This window comes from Fusarium coffeatum (genome assembly GCF_003316985.1).
Source record: "Fusarium coffeatum strain FIESC_28 chromosome Unknown BRIP53273_contig_42, whole genome shotgun sequence".
Lineage (NCBI taxonomy): Eukaryota > Fungi > Ascomycota > Sordariomycetes > Hypocreales > Nectriaceae > Fusarium > Fusarium coffeatum.
This window is the reverse complement of record NW_022157839.1, coordinates 34742-52591: the sequence shown is the minus strand read 5'-3', so window position 1 is coordinate 52591 and position 17850 is coordinate 34742. Positions and strand designations below refer to the sequence as shown.

Genomic DNA, 17850 nt, shown 5'->3' with positions numbered 1-17850 from the left:
CTTCTCCATTGCAATTTGGTAGCCCATCATACGGGTATAATTTTCTGTTCAAGACCTGCCCAAAAAGTTCACCAGACATCAAACTTTTCACAGTCTTCATTCTTGACTATTGACAAACGCTTTCAACAAGTGCTCTTCTATCTGCGTTCGCGTGCGGTTCATCATATCAAAGCTCTTCAGAGAGCCTACCCTGTTGTCAGTTTCGCATGAACGGACGACTCGCGTAGCGTCGAAATCGCGACGTGCATGGCAGACAACGCGTCTTGGCCTAGTCTGCACGTCCATTGACCGTCGTCATATAAGGCTTTAAGCTTACGCAACAGCCTCTTAGGACCGAGAAACGACATTAACGCACCCACTAAAAGTCGCTAAAGAGCCGTTCTAGCCGCTGACGTCGTACCCACACGTCGATCAGAAATAACTTCATTCATTCCCGAAACAAATTAAATTGTTTCAAACTTATTGACCATTAACATTTCTACAGACACGGACTGATGACATTCTCTCATGCAGGCTGTTCCATCAGGAGGTATCGCTTACACGATTGCAATCACTATTACTGTCATATTAACAAGTTACAATTACGTTTCTGGGCATTCGTCCAAGCGTCAAATCCTTTCCAGACGACCAATCGGCACTCTCACAATTCGGCAGTTTCCTGTTTTGGTCAACAGAATGGTGCGGGAATGAGGCTGAGGCCCCTTGGCGATGCGGGTCGATTGCGAGTTGAATGCGTGGATTTCTAGGCTTGTCGCTCGCCAAGCTGCTTCGTGGTCATTACTGCCCTGGTTCTTATGCAGGGTTTAGCCAACAGCACCCTGGAATTGGTTTAGTTTTGCTGTTGTCGAGAGTCTGTTCGGCCGCTGGCGAGCCCATGGCTCCAATTTATCCATCCTGGGCCCCATATCTTACGAAACATGAACTTGCGATCGCCATCTCCATTATTCCCGCTTATTGAGCTCTTCTCATTCTCTCATTAATTGCTTGTTGGTCCAAGTAAGCGAGTATTGCTTAGCTTTCGGCCTTTGTTTGCGTTTCTTTCCCAAGCATGGTGACTTGAAGTCTCGCAACCCTCCATTATGCATAGCTTGGTCTACAAAGCTACAGCCTGCATTGCGTTTTTGCTTTGTTTGTGCTGGTATGGACAAACTCACTTCTACCGAGACCCCGGAAGCGTCTTCTTCGACAAAGCACGAGCTTATGAAACTGGCTACTCAGCGATTCGAAGAGCCGAAGCGGAACAAACGATCGGATCGCTAACTTCTGGAACGGAATATTCGAAGGACGGTACCTCGAAGAACAAAACCATCTGCATAGCACTCAATTCGGTGGCGCGGAAGATCCAATATCTTCCAGTAAGAACGCTGCACCTTTGAATCTCGCTGCCTGCTAATGTGTTTCGGCTGCCAGATAACAATTGGAAGCATCCTTCACAGCCTTTCGAACCAAGAGCGCAAAGACCTCGAGATATCCGTTCTTATCGCCGAAACCGACCCAACACGCCATCCGAGCTGGAACGAGCAATGGCTCCGACGGGCAGTCGACACCGTATATACATATGACGATAACTCCACCAGCATCGAGTACATACGCGAACTCGAGAAATCCCAAAACTACCAAGAGAAGGGTGTATTCGACTACACTTTGGGTCTCCAACGATGCTATAATAGCGGCGCCTTGTATATCGGAGTCTTCGAGGATGATATCCTTCTGGCACGAGGATGGTTCATGCGGACTATGAAAGGGTTGGCCGATATAGCAACCATCGATCGACAACAGAATTGGCTTTTTATGCGTTTGTTCAACCAGGAAAGATCGATCGGCTGGGCCAGTCATGAAATCGGAGGTAACAACGAGTTTTGGATTATTTTGGGAATTGGTTTGGGAATTTCAGCGCCTGCGATCTTTGCACGACGTCGGTGGCGAGCAACTCAAAAGTATCTTGAACGGGATACACTCTTGGTTATTATCTTGCTTCTAGTGCCAGGTTTGGTGATATTAGTATATCAATCTGGGAAAGCGTCTTTATTCCCACCTGCGGCCGGAGTCTTCAATGAACCCTTTGGGTGCTGCTCACAGGCAATGATATTTCCACGCAGTCAGGTGCCGCATCTGGTATCCGAGCTCCAGAGTAAGAAGAAAGGACAAGTTGATTTGATGCTGGACGAGATAGCTATTGGCAACCGACTTGACCGGTACGCTTTGTATCCAGTTCAAGCGCAACATATTGGTATGTCTTTTCTTTTTCTATTGCAAATGAAGAGTGTACTAACACTCCAAGGTATCGAGTCCGCGGGGAAGACAACAAAAGACGAGGCGCAGGCTATTTGGAGCATGGCTTTTGAAAATTTGGATGCACAGGCATTGAAGAAGGAAAATGAAAGATTGTTCAGCAAGTATCAATCGTTGCGGGAAGAAGTTGAGTTGAAATAATGAGAACGAAGATCCAGCTATGATGACTCAACGTACCTAAGGGTATCAACAGAATTGACAGAAGCCTAAGAGACGAAAGAAATCGGCTATTTATGCTCCTTTAGACTGAGATTTAGGTGATTCTATTTTAGCGCCCTGGACATTCCTCGTCATAGTAGTTTTGTTAATCTTACGAATATAATGTTCTCTCTTTCCAAAGCAAAGTATAGAGCAAGGGAGATTAACAATCATCGGCAGGCAGCAATGCACCAATGCAGCAGTGCAACGGCACTGTTACTCGCACAGCACGGCCGCTGCTGGAAGACTTTGCTGATGCATCATAGGTAGGTATAATTTTTGTTGTTTTCTTTGCTCGTCTTTCTTCAGCCCACTCCGTTATTCATCTTCCACGATGGAGCAGCCGAAAAGCCATCTCGACTTTACCCCAAGAAACTGCTCTGGACCATGTTTCCGGGACCTCAGTTACAGTCCTTTCGATGTCAGCAACACCAAATCTCGCCGGCAGCACTTGGCGGCTTACCTGAAATTCATGCGCCCCGAAATCGACACTCTTTTGAAGGTCTATGGGAGACGCGCCTCTTACAAAACTTGTGAAACGCTCTACGACAAGTTCGAAAAGAGAGCCGTTCCTGAACAGTATTTCGAGTATATGGTCGACAACTATCTATGGAAACTTTGGTGTGAGTATTCTTTGGGACATGACTGCAATGGATACTAGCTTCATGAAAGACACCTGACGTGGAGAAGGACCACGTTTATTGTTTTGGGTTGGCGGGGAATTTTAGCTAACATTTCATAGTTCAGCCATTCGGTTTTGATGGGCCCAGATGGCCCTGGGGAGCGCCAAAAACTTGCTCCAAAAATTTAAGACGAGGCGACACCCCAAGTCGTATATTCGCCGAGTATTGCGAGAGACGAAGGATGGAAGACGCTGAGAGAAACGCAGTAGTCACTCAAGTCGCGGCGCGTGCATTGCCCGAACCTGCACCCGTCATCGATCCCAACTCGCGCTTCATTTTGCGATCACAAGCCATCTTTGGCAGCGCCCCAGAACCAGACTCGGATTTGTTCAAACGCCAAAGAACTTGGGAGAAACTGACCCAACAAGGCGACTCTGACGCTCCCGGCATTGTCGGTCCCTTTGAGGTCGAAGTACCTTCCCTCGTACCCATCGAGAAGTTTGTCGCACCGGACTTGGCGGAAATCAACAAACTGGTTGAAAAAGATGCTGTCATCAAGGTCAATATGACGCAACGGAAGGTGATCGTTTCATTCCCGGAAGAGGACGGGGCGGACGATGCCAAGCAACGGCATTCGGAAGTTTGGAAACGTGTGCTTGGATGGAATGGCTTGGCTGGGAATGGAAGAGATATCACTTTGTGTGAGCATCTATCACTTGTACTGGAGAGGGACTAGCTAGTACTGGAAAAGCCTGGTGCGGTGTCAAGGGAGCAGTCTAGTGGACTGGTGAATGCCTAAGCGCTGGCTTTTTGGATTCTTGATCTTTCTTTTTATGGAGGTCGTGCCCTTGGATGGATGTCGACGAACGACATCAGTTACCAAACTTGGGAACAAATCTTTGGTTAGGCAGGCTCTCAACTTCACATTTCAAGTCTCAACTTGATGCAAGCAAGATATCAATTCCCCAATACTCTACTATTCAAAATACAAGGAAGCAGTCTAAACAACTGTTCAAACCAAGTCCCCAACAATCGCAGCTTCAAACTTCTCAAGGGTGCATGTTGTTCCATCGGACGCACTGGATACGGCGGCCATCATCTCCTCGGCGGTTCAAGTTGACACAAGGGTTATCGGTGTCGTTCTCCCAAGATCCGAGAACATCACCGGTGCAGAGGCCGCCGTTGCCGCTCTTTCCGCCGTAGAAGTACCACGGTCCTGAGGCAAGGTAGACAGAGTTGCTGGTGTCATCCATGGTGACATCGATGTTGAAGTTGCTGTGGTGCTCATAGGAGGCGGTGCCTTGGGCACTGAGGGTAGTTAGTAAATTAATCTGGTGCTTGTGTTTGGGGAGATGACTTACCAGTTCTCGCTGACGAATTCGTTGGCCTTGCGAAGGGCGCGAGGAGAAATGGCAGTGGCGCTCACTGATGTGGTGAGGGAGAAGGAAAGGATGCTGGCGAGAAGGGTAGTGTAGTGCATGATGGCGGTTAGAAGAGTGCTTGTTGAGAGTAGTGTTTGGTGTGTTGTTTGATTGTGTTGAAGAGTGTGTTGATGATGTTGATTTTAGAGAGCAAACACGGGACTCTTTATACCTTTCTGTCTCTACATACAACCGAGTACATCCTGCTTTGGGCCATGCGAACATGGTCATGCCTTCGGTGGCACAAGACAACGATCTTCCTTCAGCCAGCATCTAAGCCTACCTAATCTACTCAAGATCATCCTGAAAGGCCTAGACCACCAGAATAAAGTAGCATACATGCTAGAATAGACTTGCATGAAGTATCTAAGCTATTTCGTCTCTTCGACAAACTCTTGTGATACCCTGACACCAATCAAAGACGTTTCCCTATAATCATGCAGATCGAGGGTGTTGGTGGTTAGTTTTGGGACGATCTTGAAACCTGATGCTGACAGGAACACGTAGGATACGAGTAGGAACGTGATCCTGGCTGATTGGAGAAGTTAAGCTTTCGCACTCGGCATTGATAGATGCTTGCATGGGCCTGAATAGAAGAGTCGTCGGATAAGTTTTCCAATATACTCGGCCAGCCTTATTCATGGGAGGATCGACATAAAGACCGAGGCACTGCCACACTTGACTCCGAAACCCTGGCTATACGTCACGGTAACATCCGCAAAAACCCCAATCACTACGGACCCCAAAAAGCTGGACCAATACCCGTGGTTTTGGCCAACCCCGGACAAGCAGTACCCAGGTCACCTATTTCGCCGATCACCAGCTCAGCCCTGGGGGAGTGATTAGCTGCTCATCTTGCCTTTGTCTGTAGCGGTGTAGTGGACTCATGAGCCATCTACCGAAGTAACACAACACTTTTCGCATGACAATGAGGCTTAGACATCGGATTACAGAAAGCGAGCTAACCGCTCATTATTTTATTGGTGCCCTGAACCCGTGCCTCCAAGTTGACACCAATAGGCTGCGGTACTTAAAATAAGCATTATGCGCCGGCAAAACACGTTTGGGGGCTGGAATAAGCCCCGACCGCAAAAGACTCGATTGGCTCGAGATGTTCCATTATGCAGTGAGATTCTGACCACCAATCGACATCTATTCAGGTACTTATAATAATAGATCTGCGCACTTTAGATAGAATCCTACGCATCCTAAACTTTAATCCTTCCGTAGAAGTGCTCCTATCAATCCGAAGACAACCCTCTGCATTACCGCCACTTGTTTCGAAACGTTCTCAATGACGTTATTGTTGTACAAATGTCAGGTTTGGGAAAGCGTCATCCTTCGAGGCAGACTTCGTGGCCTGGAACTATATACCCTCTGTAAAGCGACGCAGGCAGAACCGGGATAGGATGAGTACTGTACGGACTCACAGACCGAAGCTTTTTACTCTACTTCATTTTCCTGGTATTCGTCAGGTTGCTTAATGTTTCAAGGCGTAGAGCTGACTCAGTCTTTTGTTCGACTGTGGTAATAGCAAACCCAAAGATTCCATCTCTTCGCTCTTTCAAACCCAACGGCAGTTACGCACGCATCCATCATGCTGCGCAACTTCTTTCACCACCTGTTAGCTGGGAGTGCTCTCATTGTTGTCGATCAACCAAGATAGGGAAAACGCTGTCCGTTTTCGACGTGTCTACTAGACTCGACATAATGAGGACAAGATCGCCTGATCCTTTGATTTCTTTTTGGGCGAAGTAGGTGCCAAATTCAAGTGACGTATTCGCTAACTGTTCAGTACTAGGCCAGCCGTCGTTTCCACGACTCGATGCACCCTTAAGCTTGTCCAGCTCATTTCTGTGAGAGCATCGATGAACACTATTTTCTGAGAACTCGAGATGGCATTGATAACATCCGGTCGCTAGGCCAAGCAGTTCCAACGCCTACGCAGCAGTACTCTCTTTTGCATAGGTTGAATCTACCTCGAAAAGATCATTTTATGCGTGACCTCCAATCATGAAGAACGTAAACAGCAAGTCATGGTGTTTTTATGGCGCGTCTGCTATGACCACCAATTCAACTAGTGCAGTTGACAATTTATTGAATCCAATCTACCTCTGACCAACAACTACCAACAAGTCGCCAAGTCAACCGCTTAGTCCACTCTTTTAGGCAGAAATCTTTAGCGTCTTGAAAAATAGGCACAGCAAGCTTGGACTTGAAATCTGCATGAGCCATATAAAAAACAATATTACCGCAGTATTTTTGCCATCATCATACCAACTATCTTATCCATCATGTCATCAATTGTCACTGGATTCCCTGTTGGGGTTACCACATTCCAACACACTAGCCTCCAATCTCCATCATCAATTCGTCTAGTCTCATTCATCAAAAGACCACGCCAATTGTCGCCACCTTCAAGTCAGAGTCAAGACCTTATTGAATGCATCTTGGAGACGACAGAAATTGATCATGCGCCTGAGTTTGATGTCATCTCCACGAGCTGCGGAGACTCCCACCAAGCCAATCAACGAAATGATATTGTTGTCGAAGGGAAAATCATATCTGTTCCGAAGGAGATCTACGAGGCTGCGCAGATGATCAAAGGAAAGCATGATCAAATTGAGGAACGAATTACGGTACACTACAAAACAGAAGTGATAAAGGCTGCCGAAGAAGGACGCCTGAGCGATGTAGAGAGGTGTTTGCGGCAAGGCGCTTATGTTCACGCACAAGATCGCTATGGTGAAACGGCGATACACTACGCATGCGAGAACGGACATTTGGAGATCGTTAGTCTATTGCTTGATCATGGTGCGAGTATCAAGATTATTGACTCTCACGGTCGATCACCAATTGGATGCATGCAGGCTAAGACAAAGCAAGAGTGGAAGAAGATGAAATCGCCTGAGAGGTTACATCAAGATCCCGAAGACAGACAACTTGTACCCTCTGGTGAGATTATCAGATTCGGAAAGCCAATCTGGATCGATGCGATTTGTGTCAACCAGGAGGACGAGAACGAAAAGGCCAGCCACAAGTCTATCACTCCCCAGATATATGCTCGAGCACGTTCTGTCATGGCCTGGACTGGTGTCATGGATCCAGCAACAAGGCTCTCACAAAACACAGTCATAACAGGTGTTTACGGCGATGAAGCAAATCTTGCCAAGATCAGTTTGGCTCCTGGGCATCCTTCGGATGACAGTATGAGACAACAGGTTGTGGAACTCAAGCGAACGGTTCGCAATCTTCTTGCGAGGCCATGGTTCCAGAGACCAGATCTGTTGAACGAGGTGGCTCTGGGAGGAAATGTCAAGGTATATTGTGGAGAGGATGCAATTCCTTTGTCTGATATACTGGAATATATAAGAAGACAGACATCTGAAGAGGACAAGGAGATACTTTCGGGGCTGAAAGTGTGGGGTCTGCTTGGTGAGGCAGAGGGATAGTTGGATCTAATTCGAGTGCTGCGTGTCAGGTAATTTGAAAAAGGTTGTTTCTTGTCTATTTGTAGATGTCATGCTGCCTCTCTAGACTCGCTCAGTCGTCATGACCACCTGTGTCGACTTGAGGATGAACTTTTGACTATCACTGTCATCCAGGCTCTGGTTTTTTTGACGCCCGTGCGATACCCTTGTTGTCATATTGCCATGAAACTCATCCATCTCCAAGTCGCACCTCTGACTCTTCTTTCGTTTATTCGATACATGCGACGGGTTCATATGGTCAGTCCCCGGGTTTGATGCACCAGCACTCCCGTATGTGGATCTGCTAAAGATGGGGAGATTGAGTAGAGGTCGAAGGGCAGGCATAGATCCGGCGACAATACCAATGCCTTCTTCCATGATGGACCATAGACCAATTGCGCCGGTGCTGTATACAAATTCGGCAGGGTCGTTGTAACGTGTGAGATAGCCCAGTCGGATGACGGTCGCGCAACTCGCACTAGAATATGTTAGTACAATACCGCCATCAGATGATTGATACTTACAAGACACCCAGACTAAGCATACAGATAACAGGCAGCTTGACCCTCTGCTTCATCTGAATTTTCCACAGCAGAACAGCCGGTAAAATGGCCAGTGTCCAATCCGTTACGATGGACACAGCCGAAAAGAAGAATCCAATACTACTATTCAAGTTTGTGTTGCAAGAACCGCGGGTTGTTTCGCCCCATAATTTTTCTATCGGATGGCAAATGTTGGCGGTAGCGATGATGAAGACTATGGCGGTCGTGATGGTCGTGGCGATGATTGCCCAGAGAGTCCAAACGAAGCGACGGCGGGAATCGCAGATTCGAAGCATCGTTACACAGATACTTGTTTTGATCGGAACTGAGCAAGCACAGTAAAAGAACTGAGCGACAAAGAAGAGCTAGCCATGTTAGTTCGCGATTGTAGCTTTGGTAGACAACCCAACATACCTTTGTTCCCATCATCGTGTCATAAGGCTCGAGATTCTTACTCTTTTGCCCGGCTCCATAGAAGCAACATCGAATAACGATCCCTACCGTCACAGAGTAGAGGGCCAGCCCAACAAACATCAACCAATCGTCCGGACCAAAGTTATTCTTCCATTTCCTGACTCCCAGTCTAAGCATTGCAAAGACCCACGCCAGCGTCAGCATAGTAATGCAGCCGTACAGCAGAGCAACACCATCACCCGCAACCTTAGCCATATTGAATGTCACTACCCGTATACAGGGAAGATACGAAAAAGAGAGAAGGATTAGTTGGAAAGAATTTTCCGGAGGAGAGATAGCGACTATCAGACTTTTGACCCCAGGAGGCAGGTATCAAGGCGAGCAAACGAAATCAGGAACAATATCTTGGAGGTCCTGGCTCTTGTGGGAAATGGCCTCTTTGAGACGGGTCAGTGAAGTCCATGCTAAGCGAGTGGCTACGGAGACACCGAGGACCTGGTGTTGGACCCTTTTGTGGCTCCATGCTTGAAAGAGAGAGAAACGTATAATATGTATTAATCTCAAGTGAAACTTTTGAGCGGAGCTTTTGGTACGTAAAAGCATGTAATGCGCCGAGACTAGTGAGCCGTTGAGTCGTTGAACATCCGCTAGACTAGTGTTTTTTCTCTTCACAACGGGCCGTGCTATCCGTTATTTTAGCTTCAGCCCCCTCAGCCTTAAGGGCTGTCATCTCAAAATTGGATGAACAGTAGTTCTGGCGATGCAATCAATACCGTGAACTCCCCAAAAACATATTCCTTCCACGTCAAAGATATATATAAAATGCAATACATCTTTCCAAGAAATATACGAACAACAAATCCTTTAAGGCGAAATGCCAGCTTTACCCATGTTTGTCCCCAACTCTTTTGTTGACCGTCATTACAGAAATGGATCTCAGGGGTTATTTTCTACAGGGTCACCGCCTTATACGAGAGTGCCACGTGACATACCAGTGCATCAAAAATGGAGCGATCAAGGGTCCAAAGGTCCAGAATTTCGGTTGTTTTTAGTAGAGACACTTGAGCATGGTTGATCTGCACTATTACGATGCCCTTTACTGGCGGGAAACACTACAAATTATGCCGTCCCGACGGAAGCGCTAGTGTCTTTTGCCTCACTAGGGAATGCAACGCAATCGTATTTCAGAAGCTTTTGTCCCCCCTGATTTATCTGCCAAGTCTTTTCCTTGTTTTTTCCTTTGCCAGTTTCGTTATTGTACCCATCCGAAATTACCAAAATGGCTGAATTCACAATCCAAGACGAGCAGCTTACCGGCCTGAGTGGCAAGGTTGTCGTCCTCACTGGTAAGTAAGATCTACGTTCGCTTGAACTAAAACTTACTTTTTATAGGTGGTTCCTCTGGGATCGGTTTAGCTACTGTGGATTATCTTTTGAACCTGGGTGCTTCAGTGGTCAGTGGAGATGTCCAACCGCCACCAAAGCAACACGAGGGTTCTTTTACTTTTGTCAAGACCGACGTATCCGTGTGGTCGGACCTCGTTGCTCTTTTCAAAAAGGCAAAGGAAGTCTATGGTCGAATTGATCATGTCTTTGCGAACGCCGGTCTTGGTCCCCGTGCGGACTATTTGTCCATGCAGACTGATGATAACGGCGACTTGATTGAGCCGACCCATGCTCTTTTCGATGTTGGCTTGAAGGGCACTCTCAACACTTGTGTTCTTGCTATTTACCACTTGAGGCAACAACCCGAAGGTGGAAGTATCGTTATCATGGGTTCCACAACTGGACTCCAACGTGTGCGAGCTGTCGACTATTGTAAGTTCTCCGACTCGCCATCTAAACCCAATCTAACCATCCCAGCAACTGCCAAGCACGCTGTCATAGGACTCGGTCGAGGTCTCGTTCCTCTCATCGACGCTGCTAAACTTCCCATCCGCGTCAACACATTGGCGCCCAGCTGGACCGATAGCAGTGTCCTGCCTGATCTGAAGACCCTACTCGGTGCCATCAACGTTGAGCTGCAGCCTGCTTCCGATGTATCGCGCTGCGTCGCGTTCCTGATGGCTGATAACTCTAGAAACGGTCAACTTGTGCATATCGAGCTAGGCAAGTATAAGGAGATCGATGAGGCTATTTTGTTGCCTATGTGGGGAAATATTAAGAGCGATAATGTTCCTTGGGAGGATGATGTTTTGAGGCGTCTGAGTGAGCTCGCATAGTCTAGCGTAGCGCATTGATTTGATTGAATTTATAAGAACTTACAAGTTAGATTTACCAGATCCTATTCGTAATTGTTAGCTCAGTTAAACTCCCATGATATGTACTATAGGAAAGGATATATATACATGTAAGTATTTGAGTATAGCTGGAAACTCTAACTCGTGCAATTCAGTAGCTCACGGTTGTCGAGGGCAGCTGTTATCAGAGCTCTGAATGGCTGGTACGTTCGAATTCTAGTTTCCAAGCCTGCAATCTAGTCTGATTAGACAAGCCTATATGAGGCCATTATTGGGTTTCAGCAGGAGAGCACTCATACTAAACCCTGTTGATGAGGCGATCCTGAAAATATCGTCTCATCCTGCATCTTTATACTTTCTCAAGCTTTGTATCCGAAGATCCCGTGAGTAGGTGAATCTCTCTCACCCTGGGCAATCCTCACGGCTTCTGCAGAAATCAAACCTTTCTGAGTAAGGAGTGTCAAAAATTCCATGGTCCATTCCTGGCACCGTTTCGTGTTGGCCTAGCAAAACCGTCAGATAACTGAAGTGCTTTCTCATCTTCTGTAACTTACCCCGTCGATCGGTGTACGCACATTCTGTCCTCGTGGAGGCGGAGGAACAGAATCAGCCAGGCGCTCTACAATACTCTTGGGTACATGGTCCCTGATCATAGTGTCCAAAGAATTGTCTCTATACAGGTTTGTACTGTCGATGGTTCCAAGACGAATTAATGCTCTGAGTTCTCGATCATTCTGGACATCGAAGTGCCGCTTCATCTCAAGCATGTAACCCGTCATGAGAGGCTCGCCGACGACATGAATCTGGCTCCCCACAGTGGCTTGAGATCTGAAGTCATTAGCTAGGTCTGCGCGATCACAATCGGGGTTGGGAAAGAAGATTCCGAAATGGGAGCGTTTGGAGGGGCCTGAGCTGAATTTGGCAAGATATACAGACGTTTGAGGCATCTTTCGGTGCAATGTGTACGTAGTTTGGAAGATCTAATATGAATGGACGACCTGGTCTCGTCAGGTTGATCTTGAATAACAAGAGTGTAGTTCGCAGTCGATGGTTGAGCAAGAACATTTTGAGCCAGGTGACCGCGGCCGGTCGAGATTCCCATGATACTTAATGAAAACGGCTGCCTGGCAAGGATGGACGCACGACCAAGATGATATCACAAATGGTGGATGAGTATAATTGCATTCCTCACGCGTATTATCAAATCTTAAAAGTACACATAAGGCTCGTTATCACATTTATCGTAGTCGAGTGAGTTGAAAAGGATTTCTAGAACACATTACTTATTTCCTCGTGGTCTCGGGTAGGTGTCACTGCCAGTTTAGTGTTCTCCCCACTGTAATCCAGTGGAGTCGGACAAGCAACTGCCTCCAGCACAGCTACGATTATGTCCTTATCACATATATCCACCAATCATCTCCATCCGCCCATTCATGCTGTGATAAAAAAGGAAGCCAGAAAGTGATTGATCGATAAGAAGATAACACCAAACTCAACTTCCTCATTCATCGCTCAACCTACGCAATCATGCCCAAAAGTTCCTCGGCCAATCAACCTTCAAATCTTCCCCCAAAAGCCGACAACAAACCCCGCCTGGACGCCAAGCTTTCACAAAGTACCTCGCTAGTCGCTTAACCACCTGCCACAATCAGCAGTGCCGATGCACAAGCGGGCCGCTGATGCAAGAGCTACCCCGGACTCGATATCTCAAAGGCTATATCACACGGCATTGGGTGTGGATTAGGGAAGGTCCATGGCACTGTTATGCTTAATCTGTAGATCGTCTAGTTAGAACTTGGGAAGGTCACATGGACTAATCGGAATCACCATTGGCTGAGTCATTGGCCATGGTCGCTCCTGCCATAATGGAAGGAATGATGTGTTTACCGCTCGGGCACTTTCGTTGTGCTCCTTCCTAACTTAGGTATTCGGAGGAACAATCGCTTTTTCTATATAAATTTGATCCTCTCCACATCACATCTCGACTTGATCAAGTCAAGTTTCTCCTGTAACTTCGACTCGACCTCATTCTCCAGTATCGTCATCATGCGCGCCACTCTCGCTCTGACCACCCTCCTGGGGTTGGCAAATGCCGCCGCCATTGACCCTCGCCAGTCTCGTGAGAGGAAGCTCTACAAGATTGAGCTTGGACCTGATGATGTCCGCACTGTCACTGAGGACGAAAAGTTGGCACTGACAGCTGTTCGTAGCAAGCTTCCCCATCTAGAGTATCATGTCTAACACACACAGGAGCACAAGAGCTTCATCGACATCACTGATCTCGACGAGCCTGGCTTCAGTCTCCAATTCCTCACCAGCTTCCCCAGTGCCGTTACCCAGACTTCTGCTGTCAAGGCTCTGCTCCCTAAGCTGAGCCAGACTAACCTTCGAAGCACTCTGACCACCTTCTCTGGCTTCTACAACAGATACTACCAGTCTTCATATGGTGAACAGTCTTCTGACTGGCTGTTCAAGCAGGTTGAGTCTATCATCTCTGCCAGTGGAGCCAAGGGTGCCAAGGTTGCCAAGTTCAAGCACACTTGGCGCCAATCCAGCATCATCGCTACCATTCCTGGAAAGAGCGATGCTACCATTGTTGTCGGTGCTCACCAAGACTCTATCAACGGCCGGAGCCCCAACGGTCGTTCCCCTGGTGCCGGTAAGTAACATGGTGCACTTCATAAAGTAATTGCTAACACTGTCAGATGACGATGGTTCTGGAACCGTCACCATCCTTGAGGCTTTCCGTGTCCTGTTGAGTGACTCCCGTGTTGCATCTGGCCAGGCTCCCAACACCATCGAGTTCCACTGGTACGCTGGTGAAGAGGCAGGTCTTCTCGGAAGTGGCGCTATCTTCAACCAGTACAAGCGTGACGGTCGCCAGGTCAAGGCCATGCTCAACCAGGACATGACTGGCTATGTCAAGCCTGGCACTCAAGCCGTTGCCGGAGTCTTCACCGACAATGTTGATGCTGGTCTCACTGCCTTCCTCAAGAAGGTTATCGCTGCTGTAAGTTGACTGCACAAATACCCAAGACCTTTGACTAACTTGTGATAGTACTCGTCTCTCCCTACTGTTGACTCCAAGTGTGGATACGGTTGCTCCGACCACGCCTCTGCCACCCGCGCTGGTTACCCTTCGGCTTTCGCCTCTGAGGGTACTTTCGAGAACAGCAGCCCTTACATCCACACTGACAGGGACACTATTGACACTGTCAACTTTGGTCACATTCTCGAGTTTTCCAAGATCGTCACTGGATTTGCTTACGAGCTTGGGTTCGCGACAAACCTGTGAGACCCAAGATTATAGTTTCGATGGGTATGTCGCAGAGGCAGGGTCGATAAATCTTGTTGGCTATGTCAGTACATATAAGGCAATCTATATTACATATACTTTCAGAATATCAATTTCATATGGGCCAAGAAAATGGTCCAGACTATTCTGTAACACCAAGACCTGGTTTCTGTTTCAAAGGCGTACAGCGCCCCGGACAGAAAGTTCTGGCCTTCAACATGGCCCACTCGTTTTGCTTTACGGTTGCGTAGCATTTTATGCAACCATGTTACAAAAGTCCCACCTAATACCGATTGGCGTGCGAAGCAACACGGGATGATTGCACATCATCGCTTATACCTAACCTTTTGGGCTATTTAAATCATATTCGGCAGTTGTCATTGGAAGCTGTCAGTGATGTTGCGAAACTCGCTATCCGATTACCGATCATGCTTAACCATGGGCTCGGCATCTCAATCAGTGCTTGGACTCACTTTGGTCATGCCAGCTGGGTCTATAGCGATCTAACGACATGTGTCTTGTGGAGAGTTTTCTCTTATACACCCTGTTAATTCTTATTATGTTTTTTTTTCCTTCGGTTGATCTCTGAATCCTAGATACAAGTTCTTCCAAAGTCCATCTTTGTCGAAAGATATCGTCATGTCAGGTTCCGCAGACAATCAGATGACCTACGATGCGCGTGTGCCTCAGCCCTGTTTTAATTAATTCGGCTAGTGACCGATAAATTTAAAGTTACATTGTACGAACCAAGCCAACGAGGTGGCTTCGGCAGTCGGAATCTTCAAGGGTACCTTTCCCTCCAGTCTTTCCAATCCATTGGTCTGTCAAAAGTCAAATGCCTAGTTGATACTTTGAAGTGTCTCGTTGCCGTCTGGTCTGACCATCGGCTGGCATCCGTTCTTAGCGGTCTTGGTAATTGAGACTCTACAGCACCCTTCGACCGAAAAGGTTTCTACAACCTATTCATCCCGCCCAACACATTGTTGGCATGTACTCTAAAACATTCCATGTCTGATATTGGACTCGAAACGATGTTATCCCAGTCAACATGAGCCCCTTGTTTCGGTACCCAGAAAAACATGAGTCTAGGCGATTTCGAGCCAAGACCGACAAGGAACACCGCCAATAAAAAGTTCAATCCTCAAACAAACCCACAGGCTAATTGTTGGGCTGCATCCCCTCTGGAGATATCACCCAGTTTGAGCTTAGCAGGAACAGTCGCGAAACTTTTGATCTTCTTCAACCCTGTGGATGATTGACGAAATATGCATAGATAAACCTTCAATCTTCCCCATCTCGGCGACATGCAGCACAGCAGGCTCTCTGTCAATCATTTTTTATGTTTTTATTTTTCTTTCTCTAGTCGGTAACGACTTTATTTTCTTTACATAATGTCATCTTCCTTAAACACCAAGCGCGAATCGCTCCCCACTGCTGGCAGTGTTTTCTTTGTCTCTTCCACTGGTCGTGTTCTTAGATTACCTATTCCCAGCAGATCGCATCGTGATCCACTTACATGGTCATGGACGAAAAGACTTCTTGCTTTTTGGGCTCTGTTGACAGTCTCCATCACCTCGTCTTTTGCGCTGAACCTTCCTGGTCTATTGATCAGGGCGATTCGATATGAGTTTAATGAAAAGGTATGGTGACCCAGACCTGTGTGTAACATCATTAACATGTACAGGCTGCGAGCCCGTTTGGCGTCGAGTCGTTATCTTCGGCAATGACCCTATTCCATGGCTTGGGCATTCTAATCGGCATTCCTTTGTCCAAAGCACTTGGTCGACGTCCTATTGTAGTAATTGCAGCTGTAATTACATGTCTCTCGATACTATGGGCTGGCCTTGCTGGAACATTTGCTGAGTTGCTGGTCTCGGTCAGCTTTCAGGCGCTGGCAGCTGGATTCGTTACTGGCATGGTATGCGTCACACATGGGACAATTTGCACAAGTACTGACAACTTCTAGATCGTTCTAATTTTAATCGATGCGAGCTTTATCCACGAACGTCCGACCGTCCTTACACTATTCTGGTGCCTCGATTGTTGCTTCATGAAGCTATACACCTTGGTATTGCCATACACCACAGACTTGGAGTTTACATGGCGAAGCGTATATCAAGTCTGGTTTGGGCCATGTTTGGTGGCACTTTTCCTGGCCATAGTCTTCATACCAGAAACCTACTTCCTTCGGCCACCTGTTGCGCTTGACGGAAGGGTTCTTGTACAGAGCAGTTCTGAAAAAGTGCAGATCTACGGCGGTTGGGACGAGTTGGAAGCTCAAAATGGAAAACCTCTTCCTGACATCCCATCAACCAAATCCTTCTGGTCCCACTTCAAAGTCAAGAAGGCACGAGAAACGAGTTGGGAGTCATGGGTGGCCACATACGCACAGATGGGCTTGTGTCTTCTGAACCCGCTTACCTTTTGGGTATCATTGCTCTCAGGAGCAATGCTTAGCGGCGTTCTCTTCTTGAATCTCACACAGCTCTCTGCCATCATGTCAGAAGGAGGAGACAAAGATGAGAGAACAGTCAATGCGTTCCTTCAACTCTCGGGCCTCATTGGTTCAATATTGGCTATTCCAGCTTCGGGACCTCTTGCTACATGGTTCCTCCGTTACTACACCTTCAGGAGAGGCGGTGTTCGTCATGCCGAAGTTTATCTCGCTCTGTTCGCCATTCCTGTTGTTACAGGACTTATCAGCGTTCTAATCAATGGTCTTACAATAATGCAAGGCTGGTCCTCATCTTGGATTTATATCACCTCTGCGCTGAGCTTAATTAGCTACTTGACAGGTAGCGTCGCATTTACACTCTGGATCACGGAGGCGTTTCCTAAATGGGCAGCAGCAGCTATAGCTGTGCATCTATTCACGAGTAATATGACCGGGTTCGGAATTGGGACTATTATATCGCCTTGGGTGGAACAAGACAATATCCTGGAGCCGACTGTTCTTATTTCTGTTTTGACCACTGTTTTAGGAGCTATGGCTGTTCCTGCGGCTTTTTGGGGGCAGACAGTCAGGCAGTATATTCAGGGGAGGTGGAGTGATTCTGAGAAGACTGCTCTCCGGCCGCAGTAGGCTCTGGTAGTGGGCATTTAAGTGGCGGCAACGATACCCTTCCTGCACATATTAATCTAAGTTAGCTCAACGATGAACAAAACTAGCGTCTTGGTAAACAAAAATAGTCTCCCCATCATTGTCCCGAGTGAGCGTTGGTAAGCAGGAACAGGACCCAGAGCACAGTGGCACGAGACACGTTCGTTAGGACGGGACCTTACACATTGGAATATTTTCACTAACAATAAAAATCACACTGGTTCAAAATCTGTACAGAAATATACGCAAAAAGTT

General features: G+C 47.3%; 8 protein-coding genes across 8 annotated transcripts; 5 read left to right on the top strand and 3 right to left on the bottom strand.

The window, feature by feature from the left end:
* Window positions 1–2824: 2824 nt before the first annotated feature.
* FIESC28_01894 (uncharacterized protein) lies at window positions 2825–3849 on the top strand (the record flags this gene model as incomplete). The annotated part of the gene is made up of 2 exons (XM_031156044.1): window positions 2825–3113; window positions 3233–3849. The coding sequence occupies 2 exons, from the start codon at window positions 2825–2827 to the stop codon at window positions 3847–3849; spliced, it is 906 nt and encodes a 301-aa protein (XP_031019876.1).
* Window positions 3850–4162: 313 nt separating this feature from the next.
* On the bottom strand, window positions 4163–4593 carry FIESC28_01893 (uncharacterized protein; the record flags this gene model as incomplete). Its single annotated transcript, XM_031156043.1, has 2 exons — window positions 4163–4421; window positions 4475–4593. The coding sequence occupies 2 exons, from the start codon at window positions 4591–4593 to the stop codon at window positions 4163–4165; spliced, it is 378 nt and encodes a 125-aa protein (XP_031019875.1).
* Window positions 4594–6828: 2235 nt separating this feature from the next.
* Window positions 6829–7986, top strand: FIESC28_01892 (uncharacterized protein; the record flags this gene model as incomplete). The annotated part of the gene is made up of 1 exon (XM_031156042.1): window positions 6829–7986. One exon carries the CDS (start codon window positions 6829–6831, stop codon window positions 7984–7986), a length of 1158 nt encoding a protein of 385 aa, XP_031019874.1.
* Window positions 7987–8067: 81 nt separating this feature from the next.
* FIESC28_01891 (uncharacterized protein) lies at window positions 8068–9215 on the bottom strand (the record flags this gene model as incomplete). The annotated part of the gene is made up of 3 exons (XM_031156041.1): window positions 8068–8482; window positions 8529–8911; window positions 8961–9215. The coding sequence occupies 3 exons, from the start codon at window positions 9213–9215 to the stop codon at window positions 8068–8070; spliced, it is 1053 nt and encodes a 350-aa protein (XP_031019873.1).
* A 1024-nt stretch (window positions 9216–10239) lies between these two features.
* On the top strand, window positions 10240–11182 carry FIESC28_01890 (uncharacterized protein; the record flags this gene model as incomplete). The annotated part of the gene is made up of 3 exons (XM_031156040.1): window positions 10240–10306; window positions 10353–10778; window positions 10824–11182. 3 exons carry the CDS (start codon window positions 10240–10242, stop codon window positions 11180–11182), a joined length of 852 nt encoding a protein of 283 aa, XP_031019872.1.
* Window positions 11183–11559: 377 nt separating this feature from the next.
* On the bottom strand, window positions 11560–12147 carry FIESC28_01889 (uncharacterized protein; the record flags this gene model as incomplete). The annotated part of the gene is made up of 2 exons (XM_031156039.1): window positions 11560–11703; window positions 11755–12147. 2 exons carry the CDS (start codon window positions 12145–12147, stop codon window positions 11560–11562), a joined length of 537 nt encoding a protein of 178 aa, XP_031019871.1.
* Window positions 12148–13246: 1099 nt separating this feature from the next.
* Window positions 13247–14495, top strand: FIESC28_01888 (uncharacterized protein; the record flags this gene model as incomplete). The annotated part of the gene is made up of 4 exons (XM_031156038.1): window positions 13247–13402; window positions 13451–13859; window positions 13906–14210; window positions 14259–14495. 4 exons carry the CDS (start codon window positions 13247–13249, stop codon window positions 14493–14495), a joined length of 1107 nt encoding a protein of 368 aa, XP_031019870.1.
* A 1391-nt stretch (window positions 14496–15886) lies between these two features.
* FIESC28_01887 (uncharacterized protein) lies at window positions 15887–17577 on the top strand (the record flags this gene model as incomplete). The annotated part of the gene is made up of 3 exons (XM_031156037.1): window positions 15887–16135; window positions 16180–16413; window positions 16462–17577. The coding sequence occupies 3 exons, from the start codon at window positions 15887–15889 to the stop codon at window positions 17575–17577; spliced, it is 1599 nt and encodes a 532-aa protein (XP_031019869.1).
* Window positions 17578–17850: the final 273 nt, after the last annotated feature.